The sequence below is a fragment of the Rhinatrema bivittatum genome, chromosome 8, assembly GCF_901001135.1.
Source record: "Rhinatrema bivittatum chromosome 8, aRhiBiv1.1, whole genome shotgun sequence".
Taxonomy (NCBI): Eukaryota; Metazoa; Chordata; class Amphibia; order Gymnophiona; family Rhinatrematidae; genus Rhinatrema; species Rhinatrema bivittatum.
In genome coordinates, this window is record NC_042622.1 from 60633023 (window position 1) to 60656122 (window position 23100).

A 23100-nucleotide genomic window follows, 5' to 3' on the forward strand; every position below is an offset into this window, starting at 1 on the left:
AAATGTGACCACTGGGGTATATTCTTAGATTCTAACCAGTCTTCTGTGGTAGTAGAATTGTTGAGAGAGCTTATTAATCTGTTGATTTTGTCATTGAAGAACGTGGCGAGGTTTTGAGATAAGTTGGTATCAATGTTTGAGTGGGTAGTAGAGTTTTTGTCCTCTGTGAGGTTTTTTACGATGTTGAATAAGGCATTTGAGTTGTTAGAAGAGTTTTTAATCTTTTGGCTGTAGTAGTATCTTTTCGTGTTTGAAATCGTGCTTTTATAGATGGCAAGGTGAGTGCGGTATCTTTGTTGGTTAGTTGGGGACATCGATTTTCTCCATTCTTTTTCCAATTTTCTGAGGTTAGATTTCATTGATCTTAGGTTGGAGTCAAACCACGGGTTATTTTTGTCGTTTTTTAGTTTTCGCTGTCTAGTTTTCACTGGGTTTATATTGTTGGCTGTTATTTTGGTTAGATGGTGCCAAGACTGAGTTGCTCTCTTGGAGCTGGAGAGGTCGAGGTTAGAGATTTGTTTTCCTAGTTCTTTTTGTAGTTTGTCTGGATGAAACTGTGGTCTGAATTTGAAGGAAGAGGAGATGTTTTCATTAGTTGAGATACTGGGTTGTAGTTGAGATTTACAGTGGATAAGGAAGTGATCAGACCAGGGGACTGGGTTGACTGAGGTGTAAGTATTTAAGAAGTGGTGGCTAGTGAAAATTAGGTCAAGAGTATGACCCGCTTTATGAGTATGGGTGTTCACTTGTTGAGTCATGTTGAAACTAGATAGCATGTCCAGAAGGGTTTGGCAGCTATGAGTTTTTTTGTTGAGGTCTGTGTGGAGGTTGAAGTCGCCCAGTATAATGGTAGGTTTTTTTGTGCTGATGTTTGAAGATAGGTATTCCAGAAGGGGGGATGGGTCATCTTCTAAAAGGTTTGGAGGGCAATAGACTAGGCATATTTGAAGGTGTTCTGAGTCAAAGAGGGCGATTTCGTATTTCTTTGGTAGGTTGTTGGAGATTTGTTTGATTGCGAGCTCTTTTTTTATTATTAGTAAGAGGCCACCTCCTCTTCGGGCTTTACGAGGAATGGAGAACAGGTCGTAGTTGTTGTTAAGTAGTTGGTTTACGAGAACTTGGTCGGTGGATTTGAACCAGGTTTCTGTAATAGCTATGAAGTCTGGATTATTGTCTTGAATTAGGTCATTTATTAGGATATATTTTTTGGTTAGGGATTGAGCGTTTATTAAGAAGAAGGTCAAATAGGTTAGGTTTCTGAGGTTGTTCTTTAGGGGGATGTTGATGAGATGGTTGGATTTTCGTTGCATATGGTTCATGTTTGAGTTGCTTGGTGGTGTGATAGGCTTCCTGTTTTGAATGCTTGTTGTCGTAGTTTGTGGGTGTTTAAATTGAGTTCTTGAATGAGAGACGAGGTTATTGTCTTCATAGGATTGATGAATGTATGATGGGGTAGCTAGATAGCGTTGGTAAGAGGCGTCATGGAGGGGTCTGGAGAGATAGAAGGTGGAAGAGGAGACGTTTTGGGTGGGAGACATTGGGAGTGTGAAGAGAATGGGAGCACGAATGGGTAGGTTCCTATTGCATGCGACGCCAGGCACGTGATGATTATGTACGAGCTGTGATTTAAATTGCCCTTTTAGGCGCGGCAATTCCGAAGTCATCGGTGGTGCTGATGCATATGGGTAGACCTAGACCGGCACCAGTAGGTGAATTGCTTATAAGGCCTCGTGACTAGCGGAGGGCTGTTGGAGGTATGGCAAGACTGAAAGCCTTACCCCGATGGATCATAGAACCGGATGCGCGGCTCTGTCTCCAGTTTGGGTGGATGAGGAAAAGACTAGACGGACGGTGATGAGGTACGAGTGAATGCTGGAAAGGCTGTATGTGAGGATGATTGAAGGATATTTATGTTTCGGACGGTAGACTCCTATATCACTGTATCTTTACGGTCAGCAATACTTATTAAGGATATCACATTAGATACTTCTGTGTATAATGGTCGGGGCTTCCTTGGGGCTGTACGAAGGGGCGAAACAAAGGGGCAGGCCCCTTTGTCGCGCTCCTTCGGCGCGCGACGCTGGCGCGCGGCGCCGTAGGGAGAGGATTTTTAAACTTCCCTCTGCTGCTGTCTGATTGGCCGGAACGGGCTGGTGGGCGGGACTTCGCGCCGTGGGGCTGCTGCTCTGTGAGGTCGGCGATCAGGCCCGTCGGGGGGAAGGGAAAATTTAACAGGCCTTACCCCGATGGGTCTGGGCGCCGATCGCGCAGGCCTCCCTCCTCCGAAGAAAGCAGGTGTCAGCTTCAGGCTTGTATGGAAGGGCGGCTGGCAGGCAGACAGACGCAGCGCCGGAGGGAGAGGATTTTTAAACTTCCCTCTGCTGCTGTCTGATTGGCCGGAACGGGCTGGTGGGCGGGACTTCGCGCCGTGGGGCTGCTGCTCTGTGAGGTCGGCGATCAGGCCCGTCGGGGGGAAGGGAAAATTTAACAGGCCTTACCCCGATGGGTCTGGGCGCCGATCGCGCAGGCCTCCCTCCTCCGAAGAAAGCAGGTGTCAGCTTCAGGCTTGTATGGAAGGGCGGCTGGCAGGCAGACAGACGCAGCGCCGGAGGGAGAGGATTTTTAAACTTCCCTCTGCTGCTGTCTGATTGGCCGGAACGGGCTGGTGGGCGGGACTTCGCGCCGTGGGGCTGCTGCTCTGTGAGGTCGGTTGTGCCATCCCAACCTTAAATCCCTATCCCTGACAGCATGGATGTTGAAAGCTTGATTTTACAACCACTCAGTCTTTCAACCAATGTATCTCAAGTGCTTATAGCTTCACGCAAACCTTCAACACGAAAGAACTATTCTTCGAAATGGAAAAGGTTTGCCTTGTGGTGCATGCAAAAGAGTATTGACCCTTTCTCCTGCCCCACAACTTCTCTACTAGACTACTTATGCCATCATTCAGATTCTGGTCTCCAGACATCATCTGTAAGAGTACATTTAAGTGCAATCTCAGCTTACCATAACAAGGTGGGAGATGCACCAATATCCATTCAACCTCTTGTCAGCAGGTTTATGAGAGGTTTAACTCAACTTAAACCACCAATTCGGCCACCAGTCACAGAATGGGACCTGAATCGAGTCTTAACAAGACTCATGCGTTCTCCTTTCGAACCCATGAATTCCTGTGATGTTAAATTTCTCACATGGAAGACTATCTTCCTCATAGCCATTACATCGGCTAGAAGAGTTAGTGAGTTACAAGCACTTGTCACGTACTCACCCTATACAAAACTCCTATATGACAGAGTGGTTCTCAGTACACATCCAAAATTCCTTCCCAAAGTAGTTACAGAATTCCACTTGAACCAATCTATAGTTTTGCCCACATTCTTTCCAAGGCCTCATTCTCACCAAGGAGAACAGGCCTTACATACCTTGAACTGTAAGCGAGCGCTAGCCTTTTACTTAGATCGCACTGCAGTCCACAGTATCTTATGATCCAAACAAACCGGGTAAAGCAGTGGATAAACATACTCTATCCAATTGGCTAGCAGATTGCATACAGTTTTGCTATGAAAAAGCAGGCCTTCCTCTCCAAGGGCGAGTAATGGCGCATTCAGTAAGAGCAATATCAACCTCAGTAGCACACTATCGTTCAGTGCCAATTCTTGACATATGTAAAGCAGCAACATGGAGTTCTCTTCACACCTTTGCAGCTCATTACTGTTTGGACAAACAGGGACGACAAGATTCAGCATATGGACAATCTGTCTTAAAAAAACTTGTTTCCAGTTTAATCCCAACTCCTTCTACATCCAATCTTCTGTGATCTTCGGCTGCCTCATTTTCACCAACAATACTTCAGTGTTGCTTCACTTCGAAATGACTCAGCCTCTAGCTTGCTAATCACCCATATGTGAGGACTAGGATCCTGCTTGTCCTGGGATAAAGCAAAATTGCTTACCTTGTAATAGGTGTTATCCCAGGACAACAGGATGTAGTCCTCACGAAACCCACCCGCCACCCCGCAGAGTTGGGTCCGATACGTTTTATTATTTTATTTGGTTGGCTTTCATAAATAGCCACGTTTTGAGTCTTTTCCTAAATGTAGGAAGGCAGGGTTCCTGTCGCAAATCTGGTGGGATGGAGTTCCATAGTGTCGGTCCTGCAGTGGAGAAAGCCCTGTCTCTGGCGGTTATGTGCTGAGTGGTTTTGGAGTGTGGTACTTGTAGGGATTCTCTGTAGGACTCTCTGATGGGTCTAGAGGATGTATATTTTCTGAATGGAATTTGAAGGCTAAGCGGAGAGTATTGATGGATGGCTTTGTAAATAGTAGTTATGGACTTATATATGATTCTGTAATGAATTGGCAGCCAGTGAAGGTCTTTGAGGATTGGTGATATGTGGTCTCTTCTCCGTGCGTTTGTTAATATTCTCGCTGCCGTGTTTTGAACCATCTGAAGGGGTTTAGTGTGAGATGAAGGGAGACCTAAAAGTATAGAGTTGCAATAATCTAATTTAGCGAAGATTATTGATTGCAATGTAGTTCTGTAGTCGTGAAAGTGGAAAAGTGGTTTTATTCTTTTTAAGACTTGGAGTTTATGGAAGCAGTCCTTGGTAGTTTGATTTATGAATGATTTTAGGTTTAGCCTGTTATCAATGATAGCTCCTAGGTCTCTTACTTGTGGAGTTTGTAAGTTGGGTGGTGGATTTGTGTAGATGTTACTGTTTTCAGTGGAAATTATGAGGAGTTCGCTTTTTGAAGAATTTAGTATTAGGTTTAGACTGGAGAGGAGTCCGTCGATTTTTTGAAGACAAGTTTCCCAGAATTCTAGAGTTTTTGTGTAGGATTCTTTGAGGGGGATGACGATCTGGACATCATCTGCATATAGAAAGTGTTTAAGGTTTAATTTGGTTAGCAGTTGGCAGAGGGGGAGCAGGTAAATATTAAAGAGCGTTGGATATTGGACGGAAGTTGGTAGGATCTTTAGGATTTAAGTTGGGGTTTTTTAAGAGCGTTTTGATGGAGGCAATTTTCAGGTCATCTGGGTAGATTCCTTGGGCTAAGGAACAGTTGATAATGTCTGTCAGAGCTTTGGAGATGGTATCTGGTATTAGCAGGAGAAGTTTGGATGGGATGTGGTCTCATGGGTGTGACGATGGTTTCATTTTCTTCAATACAGATTGTATCTCTGAAGAAGTGATGGGTTCAAAGGATTGTAGAGTAATGTCTTTGTTGGGATGGAAGTATGTGTTGAATGGCGCTAAAGTATTGGACCTCAGCTGTGTTAGAAGGTTGGAGATTTTGTTGCTGAAGAAGAGGGCCAACTCCTCTGCTTTTTCTTGTGCTTGGTTGAAAGGAATGTCAGGTGTAATGGTTTGCGTTAAATTTGATACGTAAGCAAAAAGGGCTTTTGAATCAAAAATAAGATGATGGATCTTGTGCGTGTAGAAGTCCCTTTTTGTTTTTAATGTGGAGCTCTTGTATTGGTGGAGGGCGAGTTTGTAAGCGGAGATGGAGGTCGGTGAGGGTGCTTTCCGCCATTTGCTTTCTTTCTGTCAAAGGGAGTGTTTGAGTTTTTGAAGTTCTTCGTTAAACCAAGGTTGTCTTTTGGAGGTGTTGTGTTTGAGTTTTTTTGTTGCCAGTGGACAGAGTTTGTTTGCTGCCGTTTCTGTTATCTTGGACCAGGAGTGGAGGGCTGAGTTAGGCGTGGAGATGTCTATGAGTGGGAGTTCTGGGACAAGGTGATTGTGTAATTCCTCGTCGGAGCAAGATTTCCTGTATGTAAATTCAGGTTGAGGGACAAGTTTATTGCTAGTTTGTACTAGCGAAAAGGTGGAAGATATTAATGCATGGTCAGACCAGGGGACAGGTTTGCATATGGGTGGAGTTGAGTGGGAGATGCCTGAGTTTACAAAGATGAGGTCCAAGGTGTGACCTGCTCTATGGGTAGGTTTGTTTATGATCTGCTTGAAGCCCATGGCAGACATGGCGGTTAGGAAAGATTCACAATTGGTTGAGAGAATGGGGTCGTCGACGTGTAAGTTAAAATCTCCCAATATTATGGCAGGGTGCTCCAGATTTAGGTAAGAGGCTGTTAATTCTAGCATGGGTGATGCGTCTTGAGTCCAGAAGGCCTGGGGGGGCATAGACTAGAAGGATTTGCAGATGGTCTGATTTGAATAGGCTTGTTTCAATTTTTGTAGGTGAATTAATTGGGAATTGAGTAATTTTTAGATCTTTTTTGGCTGCTAGGAGAATACCCCCACCCCTTTTTTTCTTTCGAGGGATGGAGAAGATATCGTAGGTTTGAGTTGGAAGTTGGTTTATTAGTGCGGTGTCCGTGTGTTTAAGCCATGTTTCAGTTATGGCGCAGAAGTCAGGATTAGTGTCCAGGAGAAGGTCATTCAGTATTAGTGTTTTCTTGGTGAGCGATTGTGCGTTGAATAGAATCAGTGTGAAAAGACCTAGGCCTAAAATCTGAGTAAAAGGGGAAATCATGATGGGGATGAGGGATTTGTAGGTGAGTGGACGTGAGATCAAGGAAGGTTTTCCTGTGAGTATGGGCCTGTGATGGAGAATTGGAATTGGGAGACCAGTAGGCATTGTGGCCTGTTGTAACTGGTGAGCTGTATCTCTTCCTTGTCCTCAAAGATAGAGGCCATGAGACCATAAACCAAAGAAACAAGGTTTGACTACTAATCTTTGTAGAGACAATTGCCAGTGTCTAGCTGTGGGTGTGGGGCACTTAACCCTCTTTGCAGACTGTTGGCTACAAATAACCACAGGCCATATAATCAAGAAGTGATACAGGCTCCTGAACATTTGTCCAAAAAATTAAATAAAAAATAATAAAAATAAATAAGATCAAGATATATTAAACAAGGAAATAACTTCCCTATTCAAAGCTAGAGCTATAGAGTATGCCCCACACTATCAAGAGGAAATGGTTTTGTTCCAAAGACTTCCTAATCCCAAAGAAAACTTGGAGGCCTTTGTCCTATTCTGAACTTTGGAATGCTAAATAAATTCCTTATCAAGATTAAAATTGAGGATGGTCATATTGTCTATGGTATTGCTTCTGTTAGGCAAGGGAAAATGACTTTCCTCTGTAGACAGTCTGTACACAGATATGATGCATATAGACCAGTGACACTTCCTTATTCATGTTCAGAACTCTATACTTGTAATAGTTTTCTGCCTTTTACTCTTGTCAGCTCCATGTGTCTTCAAAAGGTGGCTAGCTATAGTTTTGATGCACCTCTGACAACATAGAATTCATCTGTTCCCATGTTTGATTGCCTCATCAAGAGCAGGTCACACTTTATAACACTGGAAACATTAAAGCTGTCAGTTTAACTCATAAACTATCCCAAACCCAATCTGAACACAACACTGCAGTTGGAATTCATAGGACCCCTGCTTGCTTCACAGCCAGCTCATATTCTCCTAGGACAAGCAGGATGGTAGTCCTCACAAGTGGGTAACATCATCCGATGGAGCCTGGCACGGAATACTTTTGTCAAAGTTTCTAGAAGCTTTTACCAGCAGACTGAGCATGCCCAGCCTGCTGCTATCAGCGCATCCATCCGAGGTCTCCCTTCAGTCTCTTCTTTTCAGCAGTGCACTTGCCTTGCGGTCCGTGGAGCACTAACTTTTTCGAGTTTTCATCGATTGTTTTTCGATCTCTTTTTGATCCTCATTGGGTCCCCCTTTGTGGTCGGTGGCCCCCTCGGTACAGTAAGATTTTTCATCCGTTTTTTTGCTCCAATTCGCGGTCGATTCCCGACTCCCCACCTTGCGGGGAGTTGTCGGTCATCGACCATGCGCCATACATTTTTCATGGCATTGACCGGTTTTCATCGGTGCCCCCAGTGCCCGTGGACCATGTCCAACACGGATCCGCATGAGGCTTGCATCCTCTGCTTGGAGACCTTGCATGACGTCCGTGGGTGCTGTCTGTGCGATCAGATGACATCCAAAGGACGTCAGGCATGCCTCGACAAAATGGAGAAACTTTTCGGGACCCCAAAATCCTCCACACCTACGTTGATCTCTTCGACGCCCAAGGATTGCGGAGAGTCGTCTGTCGCTCCCTCTCGCGACCCCTCTAGCTAGGACCCCAAGGATTGGGGAGAAGGAGATCGATCCTCTGTAGTCTCTCCACTCCGCCAGACCTCGGGGTCATCAACTTCCTCGGTGCTGGGGAAAGACCGGGCCGAGTACCGGAAGCAGTAGGCACCGATCATCGTCCAGGCATGGTTCCGGTTCCAGAGCAGCATCGGCCACCACTGAGCTGCCATTGAAGTGGCACCAGCCATCAGAGGTTCCATCTTCCGGTGCTCCTGGTAGCCCGAGGCATTCGCCACCGATACTGGTACAGGGCGCTGTGCCACTTCAGGGACTAGAGGATGAACTGGTGACGTCTCGTCCCCCTCCATCAGTCTTGATCACCCAGGACCTCCAGGAGGAGTTGGACCGCAGGGTGCAATTGGTGTTGCTCAAGGTGCTGCAGAGTATTGAGCTGCCATTGCCTCCGGCCCCCAAACCGGTGCCCGAGCTTCCGCCATCGGTGTTAGCACTTCTGCTGGAGCATCTGGATGTAGTTCTTGGTGTCCTACCGATGCAGCCAGTGCCTGAGGGCCCCTCGATGCCTCGTTGGCCACCAATGCCCTCCACTGGAGTGATCCCCATTCCTGGGTCCTCTGAGGAGGAAGAAGCAGCTGGGACTGTGTGCCCTCACCCATGGTTCCCCGAGCCGTTGCCGATCCCTCAGGCTTACCACGACTGATGATCCCCTCGATGCCAGGGGACCCATCGGTGCCATTGGGGCCCCTACAGCCTCTGAAGCCCTCAGAGCCTAGGGTTGATGTCCCTCACGGCCCTTGCCCTCGACGCCCCAGCTCAAGTGAGGAAGAGGGTCCCTATGACCCTTGAGGTGATAACTCCACAGATTCGGCCTCTGAATACTCTGACCCCCCTCCAGAAGAGTGGTGCCGGTCACCGCCCGAGGATCTGTCGTTTTGCAGGATTTGTCAGGGCTATGGCAGAAGCCATCCCCTTTCATCTCCTTACGGAGGAGGATGCACGTCACAAGATGCTGGAAGTCCTCCAGTTCATTGATGCTCCTAAGCAGATTGTGGCAGTTCCGATCCACTATATTTTTAAGGAACTCCTTCTCCGCATGTTGGGAACACCCCATCTCCGTCTCCCCATAAGAACATAAGAAATTGCCATGCTGGGTCAGACCAAGGGTCCATCAAGCCCAGCATCCTGTTTCCAACAGAGGCCAAACCAGGCCACAAGAACCTGGCAATTACCCAAACACTAAGAAGATCCCATGCTACTGATGCAATTAATAGCAGTGGCTATTCCCTAAGTAAACTTGATTAATAGCCATTAATGAACTTCTCCTCCAAGAACTTATCCAAACCTTTTTTGAACCCAACTACACTTAACTGCACTAACCACATCCTCTGGCAACAAATTCCAGAGCTTTATTGTGTGTTGAGTGAAAAATAATGTTCTCCGATTAGTCTTAAATGTGCTTCTTGCTAACAGAAAGGGAATGCCACCTACTTGGTCCAACAGGCCCTGCCCCCACCAGTTGGTGCTTGTGGAGTCCGCCTTAAAAAAGGCCCGGCGTTCCCGTACTCATGCCTCCGTCCCTCCGGGACGCGAGCATAGGGAACTCGACACCATAGGGAGAACAATTTTTCAAAGTGCCATGCTGGTTGCCCGCATGGCAGCCTACCAACTTTACATGACTCAGTACAACCGCAATCTCTGGAAGCGAGTCCAGGATTTTGCAGAGGGCCTTATCCAGCAACAGCAGGAAGCTCTTGCAGCCATTGCCTCACTGGGTCTGGAAGCAGGAAAAGACTAGGTCCTTTCCATCTACAATATTTTTGAAATTGCAGCCTGCTTAGCTGCCATGGGCATCGGCGCCAGAAGGATGGCTTGGCTTTGGGCCTTGGACCTCCAGCCAGAGGTCCAGGATAGGCTCGCCAACCTCCCCTGTACAGGCGAGAATCTGTTTGGGATAATGTCCAGGATATGATGGCGCAGCTGAAGGACCATCATGATACCCTCCAGCAGCTATCTGCTAGTGCCTCAGAAGGGCCATCTTCAGCCAGGAAAGCCTCCAGGGAAGGTTCTTGTAAACCCTTCTACCAGCAGAGGAAGTATTACCCTCCGGCTGCTCGAACTCACAAACCCCGCACTGGCGCCCTGGCCACGGGCTTTTGACTGGCAGCAACGGAGCATAAGTCAGCTTGCAGTTCCCCTTGTGCCCGATCCCCCAGTCGGCGGCAGGCTCCTCAGCTTCGCTTGGCGCTGAGAAGAGATCACATCGGACTGCTGGGTCCTCTCCATTGTCCGCCAGGGGTACCGTCTGCACTTCAGTCGGCTCCCAGAGACGTCTCCCCCATGTCTGTCATGGGGGTTCATCTGCCCATTTGGTCATTCTTCAAATGGAGCTCTCCGCCCTCCTTGCAGCCGGCGCAGTGGAACTGGTCCCTCGCAAACAACAGGACTAAGGGTTCTACTTGAGGTATTTCCTCATTCCGAAAAGGAATGGCGGCCTGGCCAAGGTGCTTCCCTTTCACTTTGCTTCCCCTGGTGAGTTTCTGTAGCAGCTTGCTGCCTCGCTCAGCATCTTGGCATAGGGTTCCTTGGGGAGGAGTAGCCCTTCATGCCTTAGCACTCAAGTTTTTATCCCATCTGACCTTGGAGGTCTGATCTTGTACTTGTAGTAGCCCAGCAGGTGAGGTCTGCTGCAGACTCTGATACTTCTTCCTGCTACTTCTCTGGGTGGGCATTTGGTTTCCATGCCTCCTGTTTTTTTTGTCATAAAAAAAAATGGAGGTAAACCAATGACTATTATACCATATTTAGATCCATTTGAATCAACTTCTTTATTAACCATTTACAATGGACCTATGTGAAACATTAAAACACATACCATACACACAACTCTTTTGCTACTCACACATTCATTCTCATACTACACATACATGCCTTACCCCCACATTACCATACTCACTTCCATACTAAACCATACTTTATATATCCATAAAAATAAGGCTTTCACATGTTCACATATGAGGTACAATACCTTATAACTTCCACTTAATGCCTTATAACCAATACATTGAATCAGTATATTTTTGCAGACAAGTATTCCCTTGTTTTAAATCCAATATTGTACAATGTCTTACATAGATTTTTCAAACCAAGTCCAATCTATCTTTGATGTAATCTTGAAAACAATCCGACGAGAGCCTCGTTTTCCCCCTGTGCTCCAGGGCTTCTTCAGGGACTTATCTTGCACAAATGTTTAATTCAACATACAGATTCCCATGTCCATAGGTCCTGCTGTATTCTATAAAATCATCAAAGATATTTTTTTACTTGCATGCAAAGTTTTACAGAAAACTATTCAAAGGAGACTTTGTCACATCTCCCATCAAATAACAATGCTGGAACCTTTATACCAAAATTCCAAATACTCCCATGAATACAGTAATGTTTATTATTTACCATTTATGTGAATTTTACCCGTCCTTCTTTCATCCAAAACATTTAAATCAAACAGCACTCTTCACATACTGTGTCTTCATACTCTGTGACGCAGCTGTAACTAGCTGCCAGTGCCCGTTCACGACGTTCCCCAGTTCACAGCGTTCCCCACACGGTTAGTAGAATTCTACAAATGCAGTACAAACTGATTAAAAATCCAACAGAGCAATGTTAAACATTATGGAAAAGAGATCATTATTCAAATAGTACCTACCAAATCATTGTATTAACTTTCATCATGTATCGTACCAAGAAAACCTTGTCATCAAAATGCTGTCTTTCCCTGCACTACTATACCACGGGCTTTTGAATCCCCTTCAGCCAATGAGATACAACACTCAAATCTGACGTAATACATCCTGGCATTTTGAATCAACTTTGTTTGCTTACATCCAGGCTCTAACATGCTACATCCAGGTATTTTGGATAAACTTTATCACCTACCTACAATTACATCCGGGCATTTAGAATCAACTTTATATGTATGTATGTATTTATTTATTTATTTATTTATTTGCTTTTATATACCGACATTCGTTGGTGTACATCACATCGGTTCACATTATAACAGGGTAATAGTATGACGGAGGGGTCGTACTATTTTTACATTGTAACATTAACTTATACGTAGGAACATTTTTACATTGGAACATAGAGACATTACTTTGACATTGCAACAATTATGCATTACTTTATACATAGTAACCTTTATACATTGAGGCTTTCTTGTAGTATCTGTGAGACAGAGGAGAGGGTGGGGGGGGGGGGGGAGGAGGAGTTAGGTCGCAAGTTGGTAGGCTTTCTGGAACAGCCATGTTTTCAGTTGTTTTTTGAATGTTTGGTGGGAAGGTTCCAGTCTGAGGTGAGAGGGTAGCTGGTTCCAGAGGGTTGGACCAGCTACTGAGAAGGTGCATTGTCTGGTAGAAGTCAGGTGAGCAAGTTTTGTATGTGGAATGATCAGGAGGCCTGAGTTTTGGGAGCGCAGGTTTTTTTGGCTATGTTGTAGTGATTTTTTGATTGTTGATGGTTTTGTGTAGTATGGTGAGGATTTTGAATTGAGATCTGTGTGATATGGGGAGCCAGTGTAGAGCTTTTAGAGTAGGGGTGATGTGTGAGGTTCGGTTGGTGTTTGTGAGGGATCTGGCTGCGGCATTTTGGAGTAGCTGAAGTGGTTTTGTGGTGGTGGCGGGCAGACCGAGGAGGAGGGAATTACAGTAGTCTAGCTTGGATAGTATGAGGGTTTGGAGTACTGTGCGGTAGTCGTGGTGGAATAGAAGTGGTTTGAGTTTCTTGAGGATTTTTAGTTTGTAGAAACCTTCTTTGATTGTCAGGTTGATGTGTTTCTTCAAGTTGAGGTTTGAGTAAAGGTGGATGCCTAGGTCTCTGACCTCATTGGAAAGGGTGGTGAGTGGCTGGTTGGAGGTGCTGTCTTTGCTAGAGTTGGATGTGTTTTTGTTTGATAAGTAAAGGATTTTGTTTTTTTTTGTGGGTGAGGGTGAGGGATATCTGCGTGAGGAGATTTGATATTTGGGTGGAGATAGAGGTCCAGAAGGCGATGGTGTTAGGTATACTTTCTTTGACTGGGAGAAGAATCTGGACGTCGTCTGCATAGATGAAGAATGTGAGGTCCAGACTGGAGAGGAGTTTACAGAGAGGGAGCATGTATATGTTGAATAGAGTAGATGAGAGGGAGGAACCTTGAGGGACTCCGTGAAGGAGCGGAAATTGTTCAGATTCGCTGTTGTTGATGTGAACTTTGAAGGATCTGTTGGATAGGTAAGATCGAAACCAGTTGAGGGTTGTTTCGCTGAGGCCAATCTCCATCAGTCGTGTCGTGAGTATGTTATGGTTTACGGTATCGAAGCAGCAGAGATGTCCAGTAAGATGAGTAGGAAGGATTGACCGGCATCAAAGCCTCTTAAGACAGTGTCTGTGAGTGATAGAAGGAGGGTCTCTGTGCTGAGGGATTTTCTGAAGCCATGTTGGGTGGGGTAGAGGATGTTATGAGTTTCAAGGTGTTCAGAGAGTTGGAGGTTGACGTGTTTCTCTATGATCTTGGATATGAATGAGAGATTTGAGATAGGTTTGTAGTTGGAGAGGTCGGAGGGGTCGAGATGTGGTTTTTTGAGGATTGGTTTGATAATGGCGCATTTCAGGGCTTCTGGGAAGATGCCTTGCTCAAGTGAAGTATTTATTATGTCCGTGATGGGTTTGGCGATGGTGTCAGGAATGAGCTTGAGAGACTTAACTGGGATGGAATCGATGGGGTGTAAGGCTGGATTGATTTTCTGGATGGTCTTTTTTACTTCAGTTGAGGCGATGAGATCAAAGTTGGACCAGATAGATGGTGCTTCGTTGCGCGGGGAAGTTGTTTCTTCTGATGTGTGAAGGTTAGGATTTATGAGATTGCTGACTTTATCAGAGAAGAATCGGGCAAGATCTCTGTTTACATCCAAAATCTAACATGCTGCATGCAGGTCCTTCGAATAAACCTTATTCCCTACCTGCAAAATGTCACTGCTTTACAAGCCATTATTTATAAAAGGATTGCTAAAAAACAAAACATAATCAAAAAGGCTTATTTGTCAATATGATGATATATGTGAATTTTTAAATTGCCTGTAAACCTTTTGACTATTTAATCTGATACATCCAAGAATTTCAATAAACACCATGGATATCTGCATCCAAATGATGCCAAATACTTACTAACCCTTATTCCACTGACCATCAATAAACTAAATGATGTATACTACCAAAATGTTCCCTACTAACTTTCCCTATAATGCATCTTAATACCACAATATGTTTTTATGAGCCATAGAATACATCCCATTCAACAGCATCGTTTAACCCATGGGGAACTACAGTCTTCCAATTATATATATATTTCTGCTCAATCCTTTTAAGGCATTTCATTTCACCCTGATGTACCTGACTGTAACATTGTTGGACAATAAAAAACTTTAATTGCTCAACATTATGTTGTGCTTCCTGCCAATGGGCTACAAGGGGAGCTCCTATTTTTTCTGTGCGTAATCTACTTTTGTGTTCGATAATTCTTAACTTAATCTGCCTTTTCGTATGACCAATATAAACAAGATTGCAGGGACAAACTGGCATATATCACCATGCTGGTGTTACAAGTGTATCTACCTCTGATAATATAAGGGTACTTCAAAGCAGCACATTGATAGGATTTTACAGGGAGTATATTGTTGCACACTACACATTCTCCACACGGTTGATTTCCCCATGTACCATCATCCTCTCTATTATTCTTATGAGCAAGCATGGATTTTAAATTCATATGTATCGCTGTCTTTTGTTTTCATTGTTTTCAATGACTATTTTATCACTCTTCAGTTGTTATCGTTTTAAAATATTTTTCCTGTCCTCCAGCTCCCATGTTTTTCGCTCCCTGTTTGATGTAACTTTTTACTTTCTATATAGTTGTTAATTGGTTTCCCCTGTTCTATTGTAAACCGGTACGACAAGACCGCGTCTTGAGTATCGGTATAGCAAAAGAATTGAAAATAAATAAATAAATACCTTTCTTCATAGCAAAGATGGGGTTTCCTCAAAACCAGGTAACTTTGCAACTACCTTCCAATGCTTCATGATGATGTTTTTAATACCTTCAGATTTGGATGAAAATGGTAAAGTGCAAATGGGTCTTGATATGGTATTCTTAGGAGTAATTCCTAATAAATTCTCCCTGTTCGCGTATAGGGCTCGTTTATAAGCTCTTCGTATACACTTGTTAGGATAACCTCTTCGCCTAAATTTCTCCATAAGCGTGGCTGTAGTTCTTTTATACTCCTCAATGGATGAACATATACGTCTATATCGCAAAAACTGACTGATGGGAATGCTTTCTTTAAGCTTTCTGGGGTGAAAGCTGGCAAAGTGAAGAGTAGTATTCATATCCGTAGGCTTCACATAAATTGATGAATGTAACTTATTACACTGTAACTGTACATTAACATCCAAATAAGATATTTGTGTACAACTTGATTGAAGTGTGAATTTTAAATTCACATCACATGAATTAATGTAAAGATCAAACTCATGCAATTTCTTATGGTCACCGTACCATATCCAAAACAAATCGTCTATATATCTGATATAGAACCTTATACAGGAAAAAAATTCAGATGAATATAGAAACTTGTTTTCATATTCATTGACATACAGACATGCTACGGAAGGTGCAAGAGGGGATCCCATGGGGATCCCCTTAACCTGTTTAAACAATGTATCCTGAAAAGTGAAATAAAATTGACTTATTATTTCTGCCAGGTGTAAAACAAATGTTCTCTTACGATCACTCATGGAAAGCTTAGTAAGAGACATATTGATGATTTCCAAAGCTGCTTTTTGTGGAATGTTAGTATATAACGATGTTATGTCTGCTGTCACCAATATGCTTCCATCCGCTAAATCCCCTAGTTCTCCAATCTTTCTGTCTTGTTACTTGGTTAATAATAAACCACAGTTTGTTCTTTTGAGCTCTCTAGCCCCAACTGATTTCAAGTTGTCTTGTACATTTGCGTATACAGTCTGGTTCTTAGGCCTACTGGTGCTAGTCAGGTTTCACTATTCGGAAGTATCTGACTGTTGGTTTTTGTATGGCTCAGTGGGCTTCTCGCTCTGTGCTTGCATTATTTCCTGTCTTCAGACTCCTTGCTGTGTAATGGGGTTTCTGTCTGTCTGTTTTATCAGTCTCTTTGAGGTGAAAAATCCAACTTTTTCCCCTCCTAGAGCCCTTATAGGTCGGCTGCCTCATCAAAAGTGGGGGGGGGGGGAGAGGAAAGGGAGAATGGTGGTGCTTCTGTATTAGTTTCCCCATTTTTCCTTTTTTCAGTAGCTTCTAGCTTGGGATTCACCCAAGTGTGAGGACTGCCATCCTTCCTGCTTATCTTCTGAGAAAGAGTTGCTTACCTGTATCAAGTGTTCTTTGAGGACAGCAGGAGGTCAGTCCTCACAATATCCTCCCACTTCCCCTGGGAGGTTTTTTATTTTCTTTTTTCTTTCATGTATTTGCTATATCATGGACTTGAGGGACTCTGCCTGAGAGACAGGGAGGTGGCTACATCTGCACATGCTCAGTAGAGCATGCTGTAAGTTCTAGATTCTTTGAGATCAAAGTTCCATGACTGGTTCCATTGGATGTCATCACCCATGGACTAACATCCTGCTGTCCTTGGAGAACACCTATTACAGGTAAGCAACTCTGCTTTCATCCTGTGTCTGTGGAAAACAGTGTTTTTGCGGTAAACAACTTGCTTTACCCACATTTAGACTCGTTCACAGGGCTGTGTTTACAGCGGGTAAGAAATTAATATATGTAGATTGTGCTGTTTTCCATAAACAAAATGATTGAACACAAATCAGGTGCAAATGTTTATGGGTACTTTTATACAAATGACAAATTTAAAAACAAAAATAAGCAAATACTTCAGCTTTGAAAGCAGTATAAAGTCCGGGTATAAAAAGTACTCACAAATTTTATCCTAGTGCAGAACACTTTAAAATTTGCTCCCCCTCCTTTCAAGCAGTATTGGTGGTTAAAGTTTTTGAAAGTAGTTCCTAGCTGCTACTTTTATTATGAATCTGAGTCAGTTGGGATATCACTTTGTAATTTATCTCTTATAGGGGATACTAATGGTTATAGTGAACTCACCAGGGTTGAGGAAGGAGATTTTGTTTTAGTAATGATTGAAATAAACTTTGTGTATCCTTTTTATTTCCATAGTGTAAAAATGTAATAACTAGGGCATTAGATGGGTGGGATCAAATGACCCAGGACTAAGTCTCAAAGAGGAAGAAATTTGGGGGTGCTATACTGCCGCGCTGAGGGATGGATGCGTGATTTCAGGGCTCTGTCCCCACCTCACTAAAAACAAGCCCTAAAACGCTTTAAGTTTGCATAAGTTTGTGCCGAAAGCTGACTATCGACTTCTTAACACATAAGGATGGCAACTTGGAAACTTTTAATGTGGCATTTCCAGCAGATCATCAGTCGGACCTTTTTACCCCGGAAGACAGCGGGGATCTTAAGTATTGGTCATTTATTCTGACATGGAAGCTGTATGTCACAGGACTCACTAGCACAAACCTATGATATAGGGCTTCCTCATTTTCTTGCATATGCCCAAATTAAGCATTTTTTGGATTCAGCAAGGTATTCCCACTCCATATGAGATGGTAGATCCCTGTTTGAAACTTTCTTTTCACACACTGATATATTGCAGGCATAATCTCAGATATATAAACTACTTAATAAGCGTGGTCAGCAACCATATACACATGTACTTAAATAGGAGGAAGACCTGGGGCACCCTCTTGGTGCCAAGCATGGGACTATATTTATGCTGCTCCATATCGGCGTGCTTACAAGAGAACTGTTACAAAATGCTCTTTTGGTGGTACCTTACACTGGAAAAGATGCATAAACTGTATCCAAATCAATCCCCTTTGTGCTGGAGACTGGCCAACCCGGGATGTTTCTCCATATTTGGTGGCAATGTACTAGGATCATACCTTTTTGGCAAACAGTATTTAACTGGTTAGGTAACATACTTCGTGTGAAGTGCCCCTTACTTGTGGAATACGCTTTACTTAATATGCCTATACCAGGACTGAACAAACACCAGCAAATGCTCTGCATACAAGTGTTCATTGCTGCTAGAAATGTTATTGCTATTAATTGGAAAATGAAACAGACATGTACTTTCTCCAAAGTGCTAAAGAATCTGCATGATTACTGTCACTTGGCCTCTTTGACAGCTGCCAAAAATAATTACCTACCTTCCTATCAAATGGTGTGGAAACCTTTTCTTACTTTATATTCCTGATCTATTTTCATGATGAATGTATATCAGCATATTATATAGGTCACATGCCACATCAGTGCTGCCTATATAACTCTATGCATGTTGGGGGATATGTTCTATCTTATGTTATCTAGAGATCTCCAGTCATGATTATTGATAGAGACATTGCTATTCTTTTAAGGCTCTTTATTTTTATCTTTCATATTATTGTAATGCAGACCTTCATTATACTTACCTGACATGCATGTATATTTCTAGATTGTTGTTGCTCTGTTTTCACTTTTCTGAAAATCAATAAAATATTCAAAAAAAAAGGAAGAAATTTACAAGATGAATGTTGGGACAGTTGAACTGCTATTACCTCTTTAATTGCTGAATATTATTGAACACATTTTTTCCAAAACAAAATCTTGGGGTGTGGGGTTTTTTTTTCTTTTTTCTTTTTTTTTTAGTTGCAGCAGCAAATGCGGCCTGTAATGGAGCAGATATATTTAGAATATTTCTCAGATACAAAGTGGAAGAAAAAACTAAGTACACCTGATCTAATGACTATCACATTATTTGTAGGCCTTATTCGCATGAACAATCCTGCAGCTGTTATGATGTCGCAGAGTGGGAATGTACCATCCTCCATGATGACCAGTGGAACAAATGCAGAGCTGCCACCCAGGGCACCTCGACCATCTTCACAGCCAGGTACTGGTTCAGAAAGCACAATGACCAGGATTTGACATCTTAGACCAGCAGTGCTATCTCCTTGCTGCAGAACTGGAGCTTGCAAGAACTAGGAGAATTGAAAATATCAAGGGGAAAAGTATCACCTGATCTGTTGCAAACTACAGTTCAAAATAGCTTAAACATTTTGCATATGCATAAATATAAAATTTACCTCAGTCTCTGTGACCCTTGCCACATTGATTTAATCTGAGCAGACCTACTAACAACGTGGTGTTCCAAAAGACCATTTCCTTTTTTTTTTCCCCCACAACTTGGGGATGATGAGATGTTCCCAGAGATCTAAGAAAATAAACTTTTAAATAGCTTTCTTCTGTTTAAGTTGTTATTCCCAATTTTTGAATCTTACTCAGTGAAACATTATCATCTTTGGTCATGTAAGCCTCCACTCACTGCTTTAAAGTGGAATGATAAGGAATGCACAGTGTGTGGTTGAGAGAATGCTGAGAATATGATTTCTGGTCATTGCAGTGCAGAAGATATATTTTCAGGAGTCATTTCCCTTTCCTTTCTTGCACCTAAGTGCAAAGGTCACTGTAGTCATGGATAGGCACCTATGGGTCAAATGGGCTAGTATCAGAAAAGATTTTGTTAGCCCAATCATGTGCACATGTAACTTTAGATTTGCTATATGCAGATAAATTTTGTATATAGTGAGATTGACCAATTAGGGACATTCAAGAACCTGCTTTCCATATGACTGTTGTAAGCCAATAACATTCAGAAGTATCCTGCCATTTCCTTTTTCTCTTGGTTTAATGCAACAGTTGACTAATCTGCCCTGGTCTTTCACAATAAATACTTGCACACTTCCTAGTGAGGCATCCAGCATTTATGAGTTTATTCTTCTAAGGCTTGCCATTGTATCTCTGTGGCAGATCTTTAAATGTCTCCTATTGTCATGTTTAACTTTTTTCTTAAGTGAGGTGAGCTAGCGTTCCAAATCTTGATCATGTCAGCCATTTTGAAAGGGGAAGGAAATAGGCTTGCTAAGATCTGACTTTGAAGAAAAACTGTATCTGGCATAAATTGCAGCAGAGAATATGTAGTAAGATTTAACCTCGTGCACGAAATAATCAAGCAGGTTGACATAATTAATGTGGAACCAAATAAATGATTCTTAAGTGTGTCTGGCCAAGTTCCCACCCTTTCTCTTTTAAAGGAGTTCCTGACATCTTTTTGAAGTTTAAAATAAGTTAGTTTTTTTTTCTGCTTCATAATTTCATTGTTTTCTTACCCAAGCTTTGAGTAAAATTTAGACAGAGAACATAATGTTTTTAGTATTTCCTTTGTGGATATGTGGGCTCTTGGGAGCAGATTTAGTTAAAATCTGTTGACTAGAGTCTGACATTTGAAATGGAGATTTGCCTCCTGATATTATTGGGCTGTTTTTCTCTATTAGAGGAAAGGGTTGGCTCTGTCTCAGGCTTCAGACTCCCAGATTGTAAACAAATTTATTTTTAGAAGTCAGCATTGCCTCTGAAGATAGACTACAAATACATTTTAATTTATTAAATATTTATAGGCCATGTTATCCACAATTCTAAGTAGCTTACAATTCCATAATCATAATAAAGATCAAACAAACCTAAATAAAGTTAAAGAACACTGCTAAAACAAACACTATAAACCTAAAACTTGAACTGCTAAAAACATTCCAAAAGGAAAAAATAAAGGTCAGCATCAATAAGAGAGGGTGTTGTTGGAAAGCCTGGCCAAAGATATGTTTTTTCAGCTTCCTCTTAAAGGTCAAGAAGCAAACCATGTTCTGTAGCATGGTTCCTGACATGGCAAAACAGTTTCTTGACTCAGCCAGTTTACTCTCCGTATAGAAGGAACATCCAACAAACATTATCCAGAGGATCTTAAGTTTCTAGATGGCTTATATATCCTAAGCAATGAGCTAATACAAGAAGGGGCATCATTGTTTAATGCCCTGTAAATGAGACATGTTGAAAATTATCTTCCTTTTAGTTAGTAACCAATGCAAAGAGAATAAAACAGGAGTATATGATCGAAATGACAAGAACCTATGAAGATACAGACTGCTGAGTTCTGAATTGCTTGAAGAGAATGGATAGTAGTCTAGTAGGCCTAGAATAAATGGAGTTACAGTAATCTAGACTAGTTAAGATTAGAGCCAGGACCACCATGCGAAAGTCACCTGGTTTAAAAAATGGCTTCAAATTGTGAAGCATTCGCAATTTAAAAAAGGAGCCTCTCACTAAAGATTTTTACACCCTGTCAGAGCCAGCGGCCCTTCCAGTCCAAAACATTTTATTTATTTAAAATATTTACATGCTGCTCAGTATATACAGCTCTGACTGGCTTACAGAGTAAACATTTGTAAGATTAAAACAAATTACAGCAGATAAATTACAGCTTTGCAGGATGACATAATATCTTTGAACAAGTGACTAACTCGAAAATAATAGGGAAAAGCCTGCAGAAATAAAGTTTTTCAGCTGCTTTTTGAAAGTTTTCATACACATATTTAGTCATAATGCTGGTGGCAAGGTTTCCATAGGTTGGGAGCAGCTAGAGAGAACATCCTCAACATTTTGCAAATGAGAATGTGGGGAAACGTCTGAATTCACTCAAAATTGCTTCTAGAAAAAGATCATAGAATATTTATTTGGCAATTTTGGCAAGAAAGTAGTTTAAAGTTCCATGCAATCCACTTGCATCGCTATCCATATGGTGCAGTACATTCATGACTGTATCCAGAAGCTAAAGCCTTTTTTCAAACATACAAAAGGTGGTACTTATTATCCTTAACTGCTTCTAGATGCAGAAGAGGACATCCATCAACTGCTTGGATTTGTGTATGGGTCGTTTGACTCTGTTTCACGTATCTCTTTGGCTTCATTTGAGGGCTTGATGTATGGCATGGTTTAGAGCGAGCAATATATACATGAAGATGTTTACGAGAAGTTGGCTAACCTCTCTCTATGCTTCTGAACAACCGTCTACTTTGAGAAACTCCTTAACCTACAATTGACCATTCTTGCGCAGAAAGCCTTAGCAATATTTTCAACACTACGGTCTGCTGTCAATTCCAACCCAGCAGCCACTTCTGGGCAGACCTCAACACCAAGAATCTCATCAACCAAAAACTACACAGCAGACCCAACTCAAACCTGGGCCCAGATTTCATCCCTTCGAACAATCTTCACCATTATGTTCTGGTGAGGAGAAGAAGCCAGACTTTCCTAGAAATGTGCTGTCCGATAACAAAGAACATCTGGGTCCCCAAAATCGAGCAGTATGTCCCAACATGGACAAGGCTTCTACTCCTGATATTTCCTCATCCCCAAGAAGTCAGGAATATTGAGGCCATTCTGGACTTAACACATGAACACACATCTACTCTGAGAACAATTGAAAATGAATTCCTTCAGCACGAGTGTCCTGTACATACAGAAGGACAAATGCATGCGTGCCCTGGATCTAAAGGATGCATATGCTTGCAAACCCATCCACCCTTCCCATTAGTGCTGTTCACTTATAGGTGGATTCTTCCCACTTCTGTTTGGTCTATCGGCAGTTCCAAGAATCTTTTACGAAATGCCTTGCACTGGTAATGGTACATCTGCATCATCAAGAATCCAAGTTTTCTTGTACCTGGATAACTAGCTAGTCACAGCAAGTTTTTGGGAGGAAGTACTCCATTTCCTCCCCAAGACAATTTATTTTGCAACAATTGAGTTTCCTAGTTAATTTTGAGAAATAGTCCTCACTTAGAGGCTCAAGTTCATTGGAGTGTGGATAGACTCCCTACAAGAGAGAACATTCCTGCCTTCAGAAAGAGCGAACATCATGAGATTACTCGTCCACAAGCTAAGCTATTCTCTCCAAACTTGACAGCCAGAGCATTGTTGGTGGTCTTAGGAAATATGTTCCGCTGACCTGCCTCCATATCTGGTACTTATTTATTTGTTCATTTTTATATACCGA

General features: G+C 42.6%; 1 protein-coding gene across 4 annotated transcripts in view; it reads left to right on the forward strand.

Moving 5' to 3' along the window:
• Nucleotides 1–23100, forward strand: part of NCOA6 (nuclear receptor coactivator 6) — a 284262-nt gene that overhangs the window by 44685 nt on the left and 216477 nt on the right. For all 4 annotated transcript variants that reach the window (XM_029613390.1, XM_029613391.1, XM_029613388.1 and 1 more), the window contains exon 6: nucleotides 18976–19104. In XM_029613390.1, coding sequence (XP_029469250.1) covers nucleotides 18976–19104 — 129 coding nt within the window. The remainder of the gene's footprint in view (nucleotides 1–18975; nucleotides 19105–23100) is intronic.